The sequence below is a fragment of the Mus pahari genome, chromosome 6 (genome assembly GCF_900095145.1).
Source record: "Mus pahari chromosome 6, PAHARI_EIJ_v1.1, whole genome shotgun sequence".
NCBI classification, from domain to species: domain Eukaryota; kingdom Metazoa; phylum Chordata; class Mammalia; order Rodentia; family Muridae; genus Mus; species Mus pahari.
This window is the reverse complement of record NC_034595.1, coordinates 36562383-36575950: the sequence shown is the minus strand read 5'-3', so window position 1 is coordinate 36575950 and position 13568 is coordinate 36562383. Positions and strand designations below refer to the sequence as shown.

At 39.9% G+C, this 13568-nt stretch overlaps 1 protein-coding gene across 5 annotated transcripts in view; it reads left to right on the top strand.

The window, feature by feature from the left end:
- The window catches only part of Bnc2 (basonuclin 2), a 401863-nt gene that overhangs the window by 108140 nt on the left and 280155 nt on the right, over positions 1-13568 (top strand). For all 5 annotated transcript variants that reach the window (XM_021200278.2, XM_021200277.2, XM_029539739.1 and 2 more), the window contains exon 2: positions 11098-11223. In XM_021200278.2, coding sequence (XP_021055937.1) covers positions 11098-11223 — 126 coding nt within the window. The remainder of the gene's footprint in view (positions 1-11097; positions 11224-13568) is intronic.

The following is a 13568-nucleotide window of genomic DNA, read 5'->3' as shown; positions in this document are numbered from 1 at the left end:
CTAACGGTTTATTTTTATTTATCATGCTAGGCACTAGTAAATCAGGATGAATTTGAGCAAGAAACAAAGGCTTCTCAAACAGCTTCCCACCTGAAAGTGAACCCTTGTCACTCAGCTTCATTTGGACTACAGGGGAACAATGACTTCTAAATTAGGGTTGTTTTTTTTTTTTTTTCTTAAAGGCATAATATTTAAAAGGTTCTTAGAAACATTGCATAGCAGTTGGATTTTGCCTTCAGATGGGAATTCTGTGTCTTAAGTGGAATCTTTACACTATCATATTAAGAGGAGAATAATAGAAAGACAGTTTAGTGGTCGAGGGCTGGTCACGCATGTCCGAGGTGTAACCCATATCCACCCACACTGGCCAGCATTTTTAAAATTGTAATCATTTAAACTATGTACGTAGTAATTTGCTTAGGAAAATATACCTTGATGGAGTTAATTCTCTAGAAAAACATATCTTCTTAAGAGTTATGACTAAGAGCAATTGAAAAAAATCTGTAATATAAGAGATAGGTTTTATGAGAGAGAACAGGAGCTGTATTTCTTCGGGCTTATAGAGAGGCCTGCTGGTCCAGCCCAGGGCCTCATACATTCTGACTAAGCACTCTGTCCTGAGATATAGCCCCAGCCAGAGAGAGGCTCTTCTTGAAGGTTTTAATTTGTGATCTTGTAGTGGTGGTGGCACTTGCTTTCCTTAAAAGCATTTAGTGTGTTGTGGTGAGGATGTCCTGGCGGAAGATGGAGGTCTTTCTGTTACATTGTCTCATCCAGCATCAAGTGTTCCTGGTTCCCTGGGCAGCTCACCTACAGTCCTGTAAATCCCATAGGAAAGGATGGAATTTAGAAGCATACCTTCCTGTTTCTGGACTTCGCTTGGACTTTTGTCAATTCATTATTTTATTTTCCTTTTGTTTTGATCTGAAAATCTTTCAAATATGATACTAAGTAGAAACTTTAAAAGAAAAGAGAAAATTCAGCAGTGAAACTTGACTGGCTAATGATGGATGCTCTGAGAGGATGAGGAGCTGAGGGAAACAAACAAAACAACACACGGTGCTCAGTCAGCAAAGGCTGCCAGTGCTGCTGAGGGAGCAGCCTGGAGAAGCACACCCTGGGCTTAGCCCCTCTCCTCATCCAGTGTTCATTCCTTCATCCAAATTTCCTAAATACCTTTGAATACTGGGCAGTTTGCCAAATGTGGTAAGAATATAGAAGTTAAACACTTGAATTTGCTTTTAAGCCCTGATGAGTAAGAGGTTTAATTGTTTGTTAACAAAACTCTGAAATGGGCAGGGAACAGTTATATGGGAACAGTTACGACAGTCTGATTCACACACACTGAGTTTGGGGCCTGAGTGGAAGGCTTTTGAGTGTGGGAAAAGTACTAAGATTTAAGTGCTTGTGTGAGAGAACACACACATTGGATGCGTGGGTTTGCTGTGAGTTCTGGAGAGAGGTTCCTTCCTAGAGAGCATGGGCAGGTGATCCCCTATACAGATGTAAAGACTGGGTGAAGTGTTCGCTATTTCAGGATAAAGTATTGTTGTTTTGGAAGGAGCTTCCAGTAGAAAAAATGACAATAAACATAGTACAGGTGCTCTGTTGTGTTTGATTTGAGAAATTTTATCTTCAGGTAGAAATATTTGGGCTATAAATACCAATACTGATACTTAAACTTTTCTGTAAACTAGTTTTTGCGGTATCATCCAGGATCTTTTTAAAAATGGAAGCACCCGTAAAATTCTAACGTGTCCTCAGGTGCTATCGTGTCATGGGCTTTATTTTTCTGTTTGAATATACTGTATTTCCAAGTGTTGATGTACTTGTAGCATACAGGAAAACAGCAAGTTTGCTGGTTTTTGCACCTTGCATTCTGTGGGAATGTGGACATACAGCACCGCCCCACCCCTGCCAACTGAATACTTGCAGCTCCCATGTCTCTCTCTCTTCTTCTATGGACTGCCCATCGTTCCTTAGAAAACCACACACAGCTTGTCTCGGCTGCTTGAGGATCTCAGCTCCCAGTTCAAGGCCTGTGCAGTTTACCTGTGTAATCTCATCTCTTATTAATACCTTGCATCTGTCCAAGCTATGGTGATCCCTGCACTTCCTCATGCTGCCTTCCTGTTTAGAGTGCTGTCACAAGTCCTCTCAGGACCAAATTATTTCTGCTGCGTTCATACTTCAGCTAGTGACACTTGCACTGACTTGGGGACTTCTTAAGAAAAGAGAGCTTTTATTTACACCTTCTCTTTCCACTTAGTGTCTGCACATGGTTGCCTGACTAACCTGTAAGTCAGGAAATGAGGGGACTTTGTTAAAAATGGTACAACTCTGACGATGTGGGCAGTGTTTCCAGCCTCCTCCAGAGAAGTTGCTACGATTTTTTGGACCTATAAACCCTGTAACTCTATTTGGTCATCTGTTTGTCCAGGCCACAGTCTTGGGCCCTTCTTTCCTTTGTCCCTCTTTTTATTTTATACTTTTAGACATTAGTACCACACACTGTGAGGATGTTCTGTACCTTTGTGATTTTCTTGGAGATGTTTCTTATTAGCACCTACATTTTATTTTTAACAGCTGCTTAATATACCATGGAAAAGGATCATAATAAATAAAGATAAAAGAAAAACATGAAAATATACATGTTAGTTATACAGTATGTAATTATAACTAACTACATAAAAGGATAACTTGATAGATTATTGAATTTTTTAAAATAGTATATTCCCAGATTTCTTTTGGTTTGAACTTTTCTGGAAAATAATTTCCCCAAGCCCTAAAGATAGCGCTTCATGTTAAGTGATGTTCAAATTGAAAAAACAGTTGATAAAGAAAGAGATTTGCTTTTTTAAAGATACAAGATAGTATTTATCAATTTTCAAGGAAATTCTTGTTTAAAAAATCAAAAGCAAACAACACAGACAGTTGAGGTGAGCACATGCTTTGAAAGTAAACCAATTCAGTCTTAAATGTTCACTGCAACAAGACTCAGTTTCCTCATTGATAAAGTGAGAATATTAGTGCCTACCTCATGGGACTTGTGAAGGACAAAATTAAAAGTATTTTATACAAATGGGGATTGTATACACACGCGCGCACGCACACACACATACATACATACACACACACACACACACACACACATATATATATATATATATATATATATATTACTACTATAATATATATTATATACATATATGTACATATAGGACTTAGAATCTACAGTGTTAAGCAAGGTCACATGACCTCAGAAAGAAATGAGTCACGTCTTCTCTCTCATGCAGAATCACGTCAATAATGTATGTGTAGATGTTAACCAATATACTTGTGGATTCAATGTAACATGAAGAAAAGCTCAGTTCCAGGGAATGAAGAGGTCATTGATATTCAGATCATTGATGAGTTAAGGGTACAGAGTTGATTTTTTTTTTTTCCTGATTGAAATTCTGTCATGGATCTTGGGCTGGTTTTTTTGGTATTAGATAAGTACAAAAAATATATTCACTACTTAAAGAGTAAAATTTAATATGAAGCTTCATAGATCCCATTTTGAGTTGCAGTTCTAACAGAATATAAGTTCATTAAGTTGCCTAGACTTTAGGTCTGGTATGTAGTGGCTTTATTTATTTGCATTTTTTATAATAAGGCTTATGAAAAGAAAAATGAAATGTCTATAGGGGGATTTTGATCCTTTTCATAGAATCTGGCATACAGCAGGTGCACACTAAGTGCAGGGTAATGTTCCCTAGACTCTGTCTGTTTATAATGATTAATGTTGGAAGAGTTGTCGTTGGATTTTTGTCCAGTTTCATTTTTATGTAACTTGTCACTATGCCTTACAGAGTAAGAGATCTTAGCCAGTGGGCATATTTACTTTCTTCCTTAACTCCTAAGTATATGGCTTGGCTTTGAGATCTCTAGAAAACAGGATGTGGAAACACTCTTGATTCTATGTATCATATAAAATGCCCAATGCTAGAGTTAGCCAAAAGTCAGAATATCTACCAGTGGTTGTCTTGTAAAAGTTCATTGTCTGGCTCATTGGGCTATATACAAAGAGCTTGAAGTTGTCCAACTGTTGATGACTTCCAATCTTGCCTATTTCAAGTTCTCAGTTTAAATATGACTTGGCTATGAAGTTTCTCGAAAGTTTAATATTTGGTTTAGTCAAGTCAGTAAGAGAAGTTCTGGAATACTGTGAGTTTTCAACATTTGGCCACTGCTTTGGGCTCTACTGTCAAAGTAGCGTGGAAAGGCCCAAGCCCTGGAAAATGTCCTTGTTCTGTTACCAACTCATTTTCTGTCTTAGCCTCAGTTTCCTTGGTTGTAAAACAATTGTATTAAACTATTGTCCTTCAGCACCCCCCAGTGCCTCAGATTACAAAGGCTCTGCCCTGCTCATCCCCCACATTCAGGGTCCACATCTTTATTCTTCAGAGAAAAGATCGCCATTGATTGAAAGCAAGTATGTTTCAGAACTACCTTTACCGAATTACTCTCACAAAGCCTGTGCCAGTAATAGCAGCAGAGGCTAGCAATGGAAAACATCTGGAGCTGTGCATAGTGGAACACACCTTTAATCCCAGCACTCAGGAGGCAGAGGAAGGTGGATCTTAGTGAGTTCAAGGCCAGCCTTGTTTAAATACTGTTTCCCTTTGTGCTTGGGAATGAACTCTCCATATGCAGTACTTGAATGGCTCACATTGCCAGGCAAACAACAAAATGAGGAAAACAGGTGAGGGTGGGGGAGGGGTGCCTGCTAAGCAGACAGTAGCTTGTGTTTCAGCCCAGCTTACAGTTGCCATAGAGGAATGTTTCTGCTGCATCTTTAGTTTCCCAGCACTTTACCTTTGCCTCACCCTAACTCACCCCTCCACCCCTGCAGCTGAGAACTTGTATTTTAACTCACTTTAACATATCTTGGACTTTGTATGTTGCCCATTAATTAAAACACATGAAGCCAAACAAAAATGTCCAAGGTCATCTAGTTTGAAATCTGTTTACACACACACACACACACACACACACACACACACACACAGAGAGAGAGAGAGAGAGAGAGAGAGAGAGAGAGAGAGAGAGAGAGTCATATTTGCTGTGTATCTATGCTTAGGAACTAGGTAAAGCTTTTGTACTAACCAGAGTATTTAATTTTCACAACAATTTTGTGAATTGCCTCTACCGTTACTATTTGGAGGTGGAAACTTTGGGTTAAATGATTTGGCCAGTAAGTAAAAGCTTCTACATATAGTCAGACCTACGTTTAGAAAATGTCTCCTTGCTGGACTTCTCACCACGATACACAGTTGACTGCTGGGCACACATGGAATGCACGTGGGCCGCTGTATGGCAGAGATTGCTGCGGCATACAGAAAAAGCTGTAAGATACCAGTTCAGTGCATAGTGATACAGTTCATGCATACACGTGCTTGATATGATAATGCACTTAGTACTGTGTACTTTCACATCTTATGACTTTTTAAATAAAGCTCAGTGAGATCATTGTCAGTTTTTTTTTTTTTTTTTTAGAAATTTTAGTCTTTCTCTTTGCTGCAAGCAAATCAGACGCACTAAACTTTGGATCTGGTACCATCTGTGTCCAAGGGCAAATACCCCTTCTCCTTGCCATATGTAAACCCCACCCATGGAAAGGCTCCAAGTCTTGAGTGATGATCACTTCCTCCAGGCGAGAGTATGAAGAGGGAAGTAAATCTAGCAGGGGTGGTAAATCCCCACAGACATAGATAAGTACTGGGGTCAGAGACTGCGTCGTTTATAGTTTGTCTGCATACCAAACTCATTAATATGAAGAGTCATCTTAGCAGTCGTGGTTGTAGTAGCAAAATAATACAAAGACGTTAGTCTCAGTTCATGTTTTCCTACCAGCTTTCATGGTGTCTAGGGTTCGGGGATACCTCTTTGAGGAGGAAATGTGAAATCATCTCTCCCATGCTTGTCCTTTATTTCTGCTTCTTTCACCCTCATAAAATGTGTTTCATCCTTCAAAACTCTTGCCTATAGGAATAAAGCTATAAGATATTAGGAAGAAAAATAAAAACCACTGTGGAATAAACACTATATGTTTATCCATTTAGGTTGTTTCCCTAGGGGCTTTTTTAAATACTTCAACACTATAACTTTTGTTTATCCTTCTCTGGAAAAAAAATTTCACTGTATATATTCATTGTGCATGCTATTGTGTTAGTTACATAAGCACATTTTATACATGTATATGCTATTCATTGAGCCTATCCCCTTCTGCGCTCCCCCCTGCCCCCTTTATAGCTTATCCACTTGATGTGGGATGGGGAGAAGGAAAGAGCCAATGCCCCTGACAGTATTCTTCTTGACAGTCCATACCCATCATGTGAGTGGAAAGTACCCAAAACCCCATTTTCAGAACTGTATCTAGAGTCTCTGGCTCCTGAAGAAAACCAGTGTGGTTCCGATGTGGGATGGGAAGAGTGGTTTGCGTTGGCAGCGGCCCTGCGGGTGCTTTGGGGCTGGAGCGCACACAGCTGTGGGTTACAGATGCTTGCTCTTCAGTATTAATGTGGCCAGCATGTGAAACCGTGGCACCCACAATCCTACACAAAGGTCCACGCCTCTGATAGTTTGAGAAATAACTCCCAGCTGAAGAAATTTCTTCTTTGAAGGGCTGAAATACGTTCCAGAACAGAAGGTCCTCTCTTTCAGTAATGATAGAATTAACCATAGATGCCTGGTGATGTTGGGCTGGGCATTGGGGACTGCATCACACATATCTAAGGGCTTGGGAGCTTTAACCAAAAATACAAGGTGGGAAAAGAAACGAAGAAATAAATGAAAGTTCCTTTAAACCTTTGGGCGATAAGTTACACACTCCTCGTTGCGTGTGTAGGACAGACTTTGTACACACACTCAAGTCATTGCAGTGTCCTTGAGATCACAAGTGTAAAGCAGCAGTGGAAGCTGTCATCTGAGTTAAGGTATGATAGACATGTTTCTACCAAGTCTTAGTTCCCTGAGCTGTCCCTGAGGATGGGAGAATCAGAGGCCTCTATGTACAAACAAAAGAAATGTGTATGATGCTCGGCATCACTTAAAGTTCAGTAACAAAAATTACCTTCTAGACATAGGAATTGCTTCTCTCTCTCTCTCTCTCTCTCTCTCTCTCTCTCTCTCTCTCTCTCTCTCTCGATGTATGTGCTCCCTTCTAATGGAATACTTGAGAGAGGGTCTTCCATCTGCCATTGTTAGTGAGAATGTTTTCTCATCCAGGTTACAATTTCCATTGAAATAGTTGCATGCAAGTATCCAGAAGTTAGTTTATTGACTCTTATTGCACTTCTGGGTATCTAATAAATAATGTATTAGCCTGATGGATATGTGGCTACCTAACTATGGAGCATGAAATATGCACTGTTTCTCTAATACACTGTAGGGAGACCTGTTTATAAAGTATTTAGTATTGGTTTTATAATGCACTGTTGACAACAGGAGACCACGAAGCTCAAAGATCAATCTCATTTTGGCCCACAGTATTAATGCTACTTTATAAAGCTATATGACAGGTCACTTAGACAGTGGTCCTTACAGAAAGGACTCTGTTAGGAAGGCTGGTTGTAGTGGCTGCCAGCACAGCAGATAAATGTCTTTGTCCATGTCCCTGAGGTGTTTCTTCGGTGGCTGTTGATACTGACCATGTGATGGAACTCGTCATTTCCCTGGTCTCTAGAGGGACTCTGGACTAAAAGTGCTGAGTTCTCCTAATGCAGTCCTCACTAATTAGGTGGAGAGTTGATGTGACTTTGGATCACAAGGGCCTGGATGTAGTAGCAGTGACGGGTGCGGGGGGACTTACCTCCTCAGCTTTGCCTTACATCTGCTAATGAAGCAAGATTCTTAGACATCTCCTCTTTCCTTCATTCAAATCATATATGTGATACAGTTCAAAGTATTTCCAATTTTTGTTTGCTTTGGGGAATTTCTTTAGCCAGGAGTAAACTCACAGCCATTTTTAAAAAATGCTCTGTATGTACTTAGAATTGGGCTTATGAATAAATAAAGATCAAATAATTTGCTCTAAAATCTATTCCTGGTATTTTAATTTTTTTTACATGAACTCATCACTATGGGAATGTATGTGATCACTATAGTCCCCAAAGTTCTGTTTCCTCCTAGGCTCTATGTGCTGGAGCAAGGCATCATTCTCTGCACTCAGAACCCTGTATTACTTTTCAGGATTTCAGATTTCTGTGCCAGTATTTCCAACTCCTAACTGCACTGCCTTTAAAAAAGATTCTTTAAAATTTAAAAGATAAATCTTTGAGAAGGGGTGTGTACATATGCACGTATATACATACCTATGTATGTATGTATGTATGTATGTATGTATGTATGTATGTATGGGGTCATCAGATCCCCTGGAGTTATAGTTACAGCAGTTGTGAGCCATCTTGTGTAGGTACTGAAAACTGAACTCGGATCCCATGCAAGAACAGTACACAGTCCTAACTACCAGGCCCGGTGCTTTGTGACTGGAAGGAGACTTACTTTCTGAGGCAGTCCTCTCTGCGACTGGCTGGCTGGCAGACCCTCATGGAGTCTGACCTCTGTTGCCCTTTTGAGTAGACTATTCCTTTGCTTTTCTCCAGTTGTTCTCTAGTTTGTGCTCTTAACTGGACTCGTAATATCTGTGTTTCTTTTTTAAAACATTAAGTGTATTTATTATTGTTTTAAGTAAAATATAATTACATCATTTCTCTCCGTTCCCTTTCCTTCTTCTAACAACTTCCATGGCCCCACCCTTGCTCCTTCTCAAATTTCTGGCCTCATCTTCTTTAATTGTTACAATATGGCAGGACCTGAACAAGGACAGTGGGGGGTGGGGGTGAGTGGAAGAGAGAAATCCCATGGGGTCCCAACCCCTGACAAAAACTACAGGCAACTAAGGGATGCTGAGAGAGGTTGCCTTCCCTATGCAAGATGCCCTCTGATTGGTTATTCAGTGCCAAGTGTCTGGTCCTGAAATCACGGATATGCAAGCAACACTGAGTTGACTGAGTAGGTTCTATGTATATATTTACACCCCCCCCCACACACACACACTCACACACACACCCATTTCCCCTACCCCCCACATACCAGTTCCTGAATTTCTTTGGTTTTGTTTTTGTAGGTTTGAGACAGGGTTTCTCTGGGTAGCCCTGGCTGTCCTAGAACTCACTTTGTAGCCTCTGGCTTCCAATTCAGAGATCTACTTGCCTCTGCCTCCTGAGTGCTGGGATTAAAGGGGTGTGCCATCACTGCCTGGCCTTACTGCCTACATTTCTTACCAGGGAAGATTTTCTATATCATTCCTTCGGTGTCTGAGGGATTTTTTTTCCTCCCTTCAGAGAATCTTTTCATTTGTGTTCTTACCACATTCTCTCCTGGGACCCTTTATATGATTTTCCCTCTGGCTTAGATCTTCAATATCCTTCTCTCAACTGACTTTGTCCCCTTTGCTCACTGTAGACTTTTCTTTTTAAACCTCCCATAGTTGAAAACAAGCTGTCTGTTCCTAAGGACACTTCTTTAAACCCTGTTAACTTTTCAAGCCACATTTCTTGGACTTGGTTTTCCTTCATTTACTGTTTCCGCCCCTTTGTGTTTACAGATTGTACATTCCTTTACTCCTCCGACGGAGTGTGACTCTACTCCTCTACATCATTTGATGTTCCTTTCTGTAGCAGGCGCTGCCAGACAGATGCCTAGTGTCACACTGGCTCTTGTGATCCACATATTTAATCCTGTGTCTGTGTCTGCATCTTGGGAGGGGGTTGTGTGTGCACACACACACATTCAGGTGCCTACGGAGGCTGGAAGAAGACTGTAGGATCCCCTGGGTTGGAATTACAGGCAGTTGTGAGCCACACAACACAAAAACTAACTTGGGTTCTCTAAAGAGCAGCATGCTCTTAACCAGTGTGCTGTGTCCAGCGTCCTTACATGTGTCCTGTCTGCCCTTAGGGCCTTAATTTCATCCTCACCGTGTTTTGTGTGTTTCGCTTTTTTCATCAACCTTATCTGCTTATTTTACCTATCTATTATAATAGTTCTCTAACTGGTCTCTTAGCTTCATTTTATTCACATTTTAATGTGTTGTCCTAGATGTACTTTCTTTAAAAATACTAACAATCGCCCTGTGGTGGGGTTGTTTTCTTGTAGACTTGACTGATAGCTTGGTGGATAACAAAATAGCAACTGAGAGGACTGTGGGACTCTTATCCATAGTTCTGTCACCTGCACATCCTTTCATTTCTTCCTACTTTATCCACCATCCTCCCTAAGCCCTTGTCAAACTGGATCACTTCTCTAGGACAAAGCTGGTGGCCTCTTGGGGCCCAGAACAAAGGCAGCCTTTGCTTAGACGATTTCTTTCCCCATATCAGTGGGAAGGCACCCTTTGCTAAATCGTAAGGATCTACTGTTCTTGCCTTACCACTGTCTCCATTTATATAAGGTCATTTTCAAGCACGACTTTTATTCTGTAGTAGATTATAAACCTGTGAGCAGGGATCAGGTCTTATTTTGGTGTTCCCCACAGCTTCTTGTACTTAGTATGTGAAGCTTGGTAAATAGTTCTTTAACAGTGAGTAAGAAGGTTTATAATGATGTTCTTGGTGATCAGTAGAAGAAAATGGAATAAGTTGGGGTATTGGCTGGATTGTAGCTCCGTGGTAGAACTTGTGTTTGGCAGCCCCGCTGTCAGATACCCGCTCTCCAATCTCCCCTTAAAGCAAAGAATCCAAGTGTGGTGCTGGTTTGCCTTCTGAACAGAGGTATGCTTGTACACAAGAAGCCACCCTGAGTTTGGCCCCCCTGCCCTGTTACCCATCAGTGAACTATTCTGTTTTTCCTCATTGTTGTTCTCTTACGGTTCAAGTATTTAACTGTTGGTTGCTATAAACCTTAGTAACTAACTCTTTTTACAAGTGTTTGAGTGGTCAGAGGAGTATATTACATTTGCAGTTTTTAAGATAAATGTCTTGTTGCAACCAAGATTTCTGTAAAATGCTGCTTGCGGACTCTATATAATTTCTTTTTCTAATTTCTCAACAGGCACGTTTTGTGCCCTCCCCGCCTCCAAATTGCCTCAGTTACAAACCAGAGGGCAGGCTTGGTGACCAAGACTGGCAAGCGCATTTTAAGGTCCCATGCTGTGGGGTTGATCCATCTCAACTTGAGGTATGTTGTTCTTTCCTATTTAAGTCATTTAAATATGCTCACATTGTTTGACTGTCCTATTGAGGTTTGTTCCCACATAATTATTCTTTGTTCCACCCTCTTGCTGTCTTTCACACTCACATGCATGCTAGGAAGTGAGTGCCTTTAACTGGCTTCTCAGCAGTTTTTACCTCTGAAGATACAGTATGAAGTAGAATTCCATGGTAATGATTTGGATGATTTTGATCGTGATAAAATATCTTTTTTTATTTCATCCCTCTTTTTCCCCCTTTTCATTTTTTACACATAGTTCTAGAGAAGATTTATTGTAATCATCACTGCTTTTAAAATGGTGTGTTAGGGTAGTAATCTTTGAGAATTGTAATGTAATATATATGTTACACACACACACACACACACACACACACACACATACACACACACGCACAAACACAAGTGTAGACTGATGAGTTTTCATAAGGTGAGCATAACCAGGCCACCAGCTGGATGGACAGACAGTGCAGTTGTGTGTGAAAAGCTCCCTGTCAGCTTGCTTCCAGCTGAGGTCCTACACCAGAGGCCTCCACTCTCCCATTTAAAATTATTTAATTTGAAAAATAAATCCAGAAATCATACAAATTTCTTTGCATTCATGTTTTTCATTTAAATGTGTGTTTGTGTGGGCTTATGTGCGAATTTGTGTGTATGTGTGTATTTATGTTTGTGTGTATAAGTATGTAGCTTGTATGTGCTTGTGTATGTTTGTGTATGCTTGCATGTATATGTGTGTATATGTGCTTGTATATGTGTTTGCTAGTATATATGCATGTGTTTGTGCATGTATGTTTGCTCTTGTGTGTGTTTATGTATGTGTATATATGTTTGTGAGTACATGTGTATGTGTTTGTATGTATGTGTATGTGTGTGGGCTTGTGTGTGCTTGGGTGGACTGAGTCCAACCTTGTAACATGGTTTTCTGGTGTAGAAGTGAATCTCAATCTTTCTTCTTGACAGTAATTTAAACTATTATTAGGACGTTCTTACGGGGGCTGCCAGCATCTCGGACTGCAGTTTTTAGAAGGAAGTAAATAAAAGCATTAATATTATCTTTACAATTCCACAACCTTCGTGGTCATATGAAAGTAATTCCCAGTGCACCTCCATGCCCCAGCCTGTTGGAGTTTTGTCTTTTGATTTTGCTTTTTATTTTTATTGTTATAGTCATTTAAGGAAAGACACCACTGATTCTTTCAGAAGATTTTTCTCAAAGAACATCAACTGTAGCTTATGGTAGTGAGACGGCTTTTGTCACTGCTTGTACACACAAAAAGATTAAAGTCATTTTTCAGTTTTTAGATCAAAACAAAATAGTAAAATGTTTGATCTTTTGTAGGCATGAGATTTGTACTGATTGAAGATGCTTTTTTGAAATGTGAATCTTCTTTCCAAGGGATTCAGCATTCCTTAGCATTTTGCAAGCTACCTGATCTATTGCACCTACCACATCTGTCCATTTTCATATCTTTAGCATCCACGGATTATAGCATTTGAGTGTTTCCTTGAAGTGCATTCTGGAGCTCAGCCTTAACTAGGGTGTCAGCAGATACTGCATTTCAGTCAAGTTAGGCAAGTGTCAATTGGAGCACTTTCTCTCCTTTTGGGTAAAGCTTTTAGGTCCTATTTTCGTAAGGGGAATGTTAATGTCACTCTCTGAAGTGGGGGGCTTGTGTTTCTTTTCTGTTCACATAAAGATATTATTTAATGCATAAGGTTTTCTCTGACAGTGTCGGTCACCAATTTTCTTTTTTCAGTGTGTAGCAGCTATTATTTCTGTCTTGTGCACTGATGCGGTTGGTGTTCCTGTGAGTTAACATCTAAGTATTTAGTATATGCATAATGGTTTGGCAGAAAACCATCTAAAAATGAAGGCATGGGTGCACTTACTTAAAAACTGAACCATGGTCTTGTTCCCTGGAATCTTCAGGCTGTTTTGGCTGAAGCTATTACATGTTGAAATGCCCAACTCAGGTTGTCAAAGCCATCTGGCATTTTTTACACACACACACACACACACACACACACACACACACACACACACACACACACATACATATGTGTGTATATATATATATATATATATATATATATATATATATATGAATGAATATTACAAATATGAACGGACAAGTAAATTCTAACAGACTCTTGGAGGAGAAGGATCACGATCAAGATGCCAATCAGAGATGATAACATGAACTTAGATTTTTCTTCTCCTTTTCATAAAGACCCTTTAAGCTAACTTTGAATTAGCTAATTCATGAACTCTAAACCTAAATTCTTTTTGTTGTTGTTTGTTTGTTTTGTTT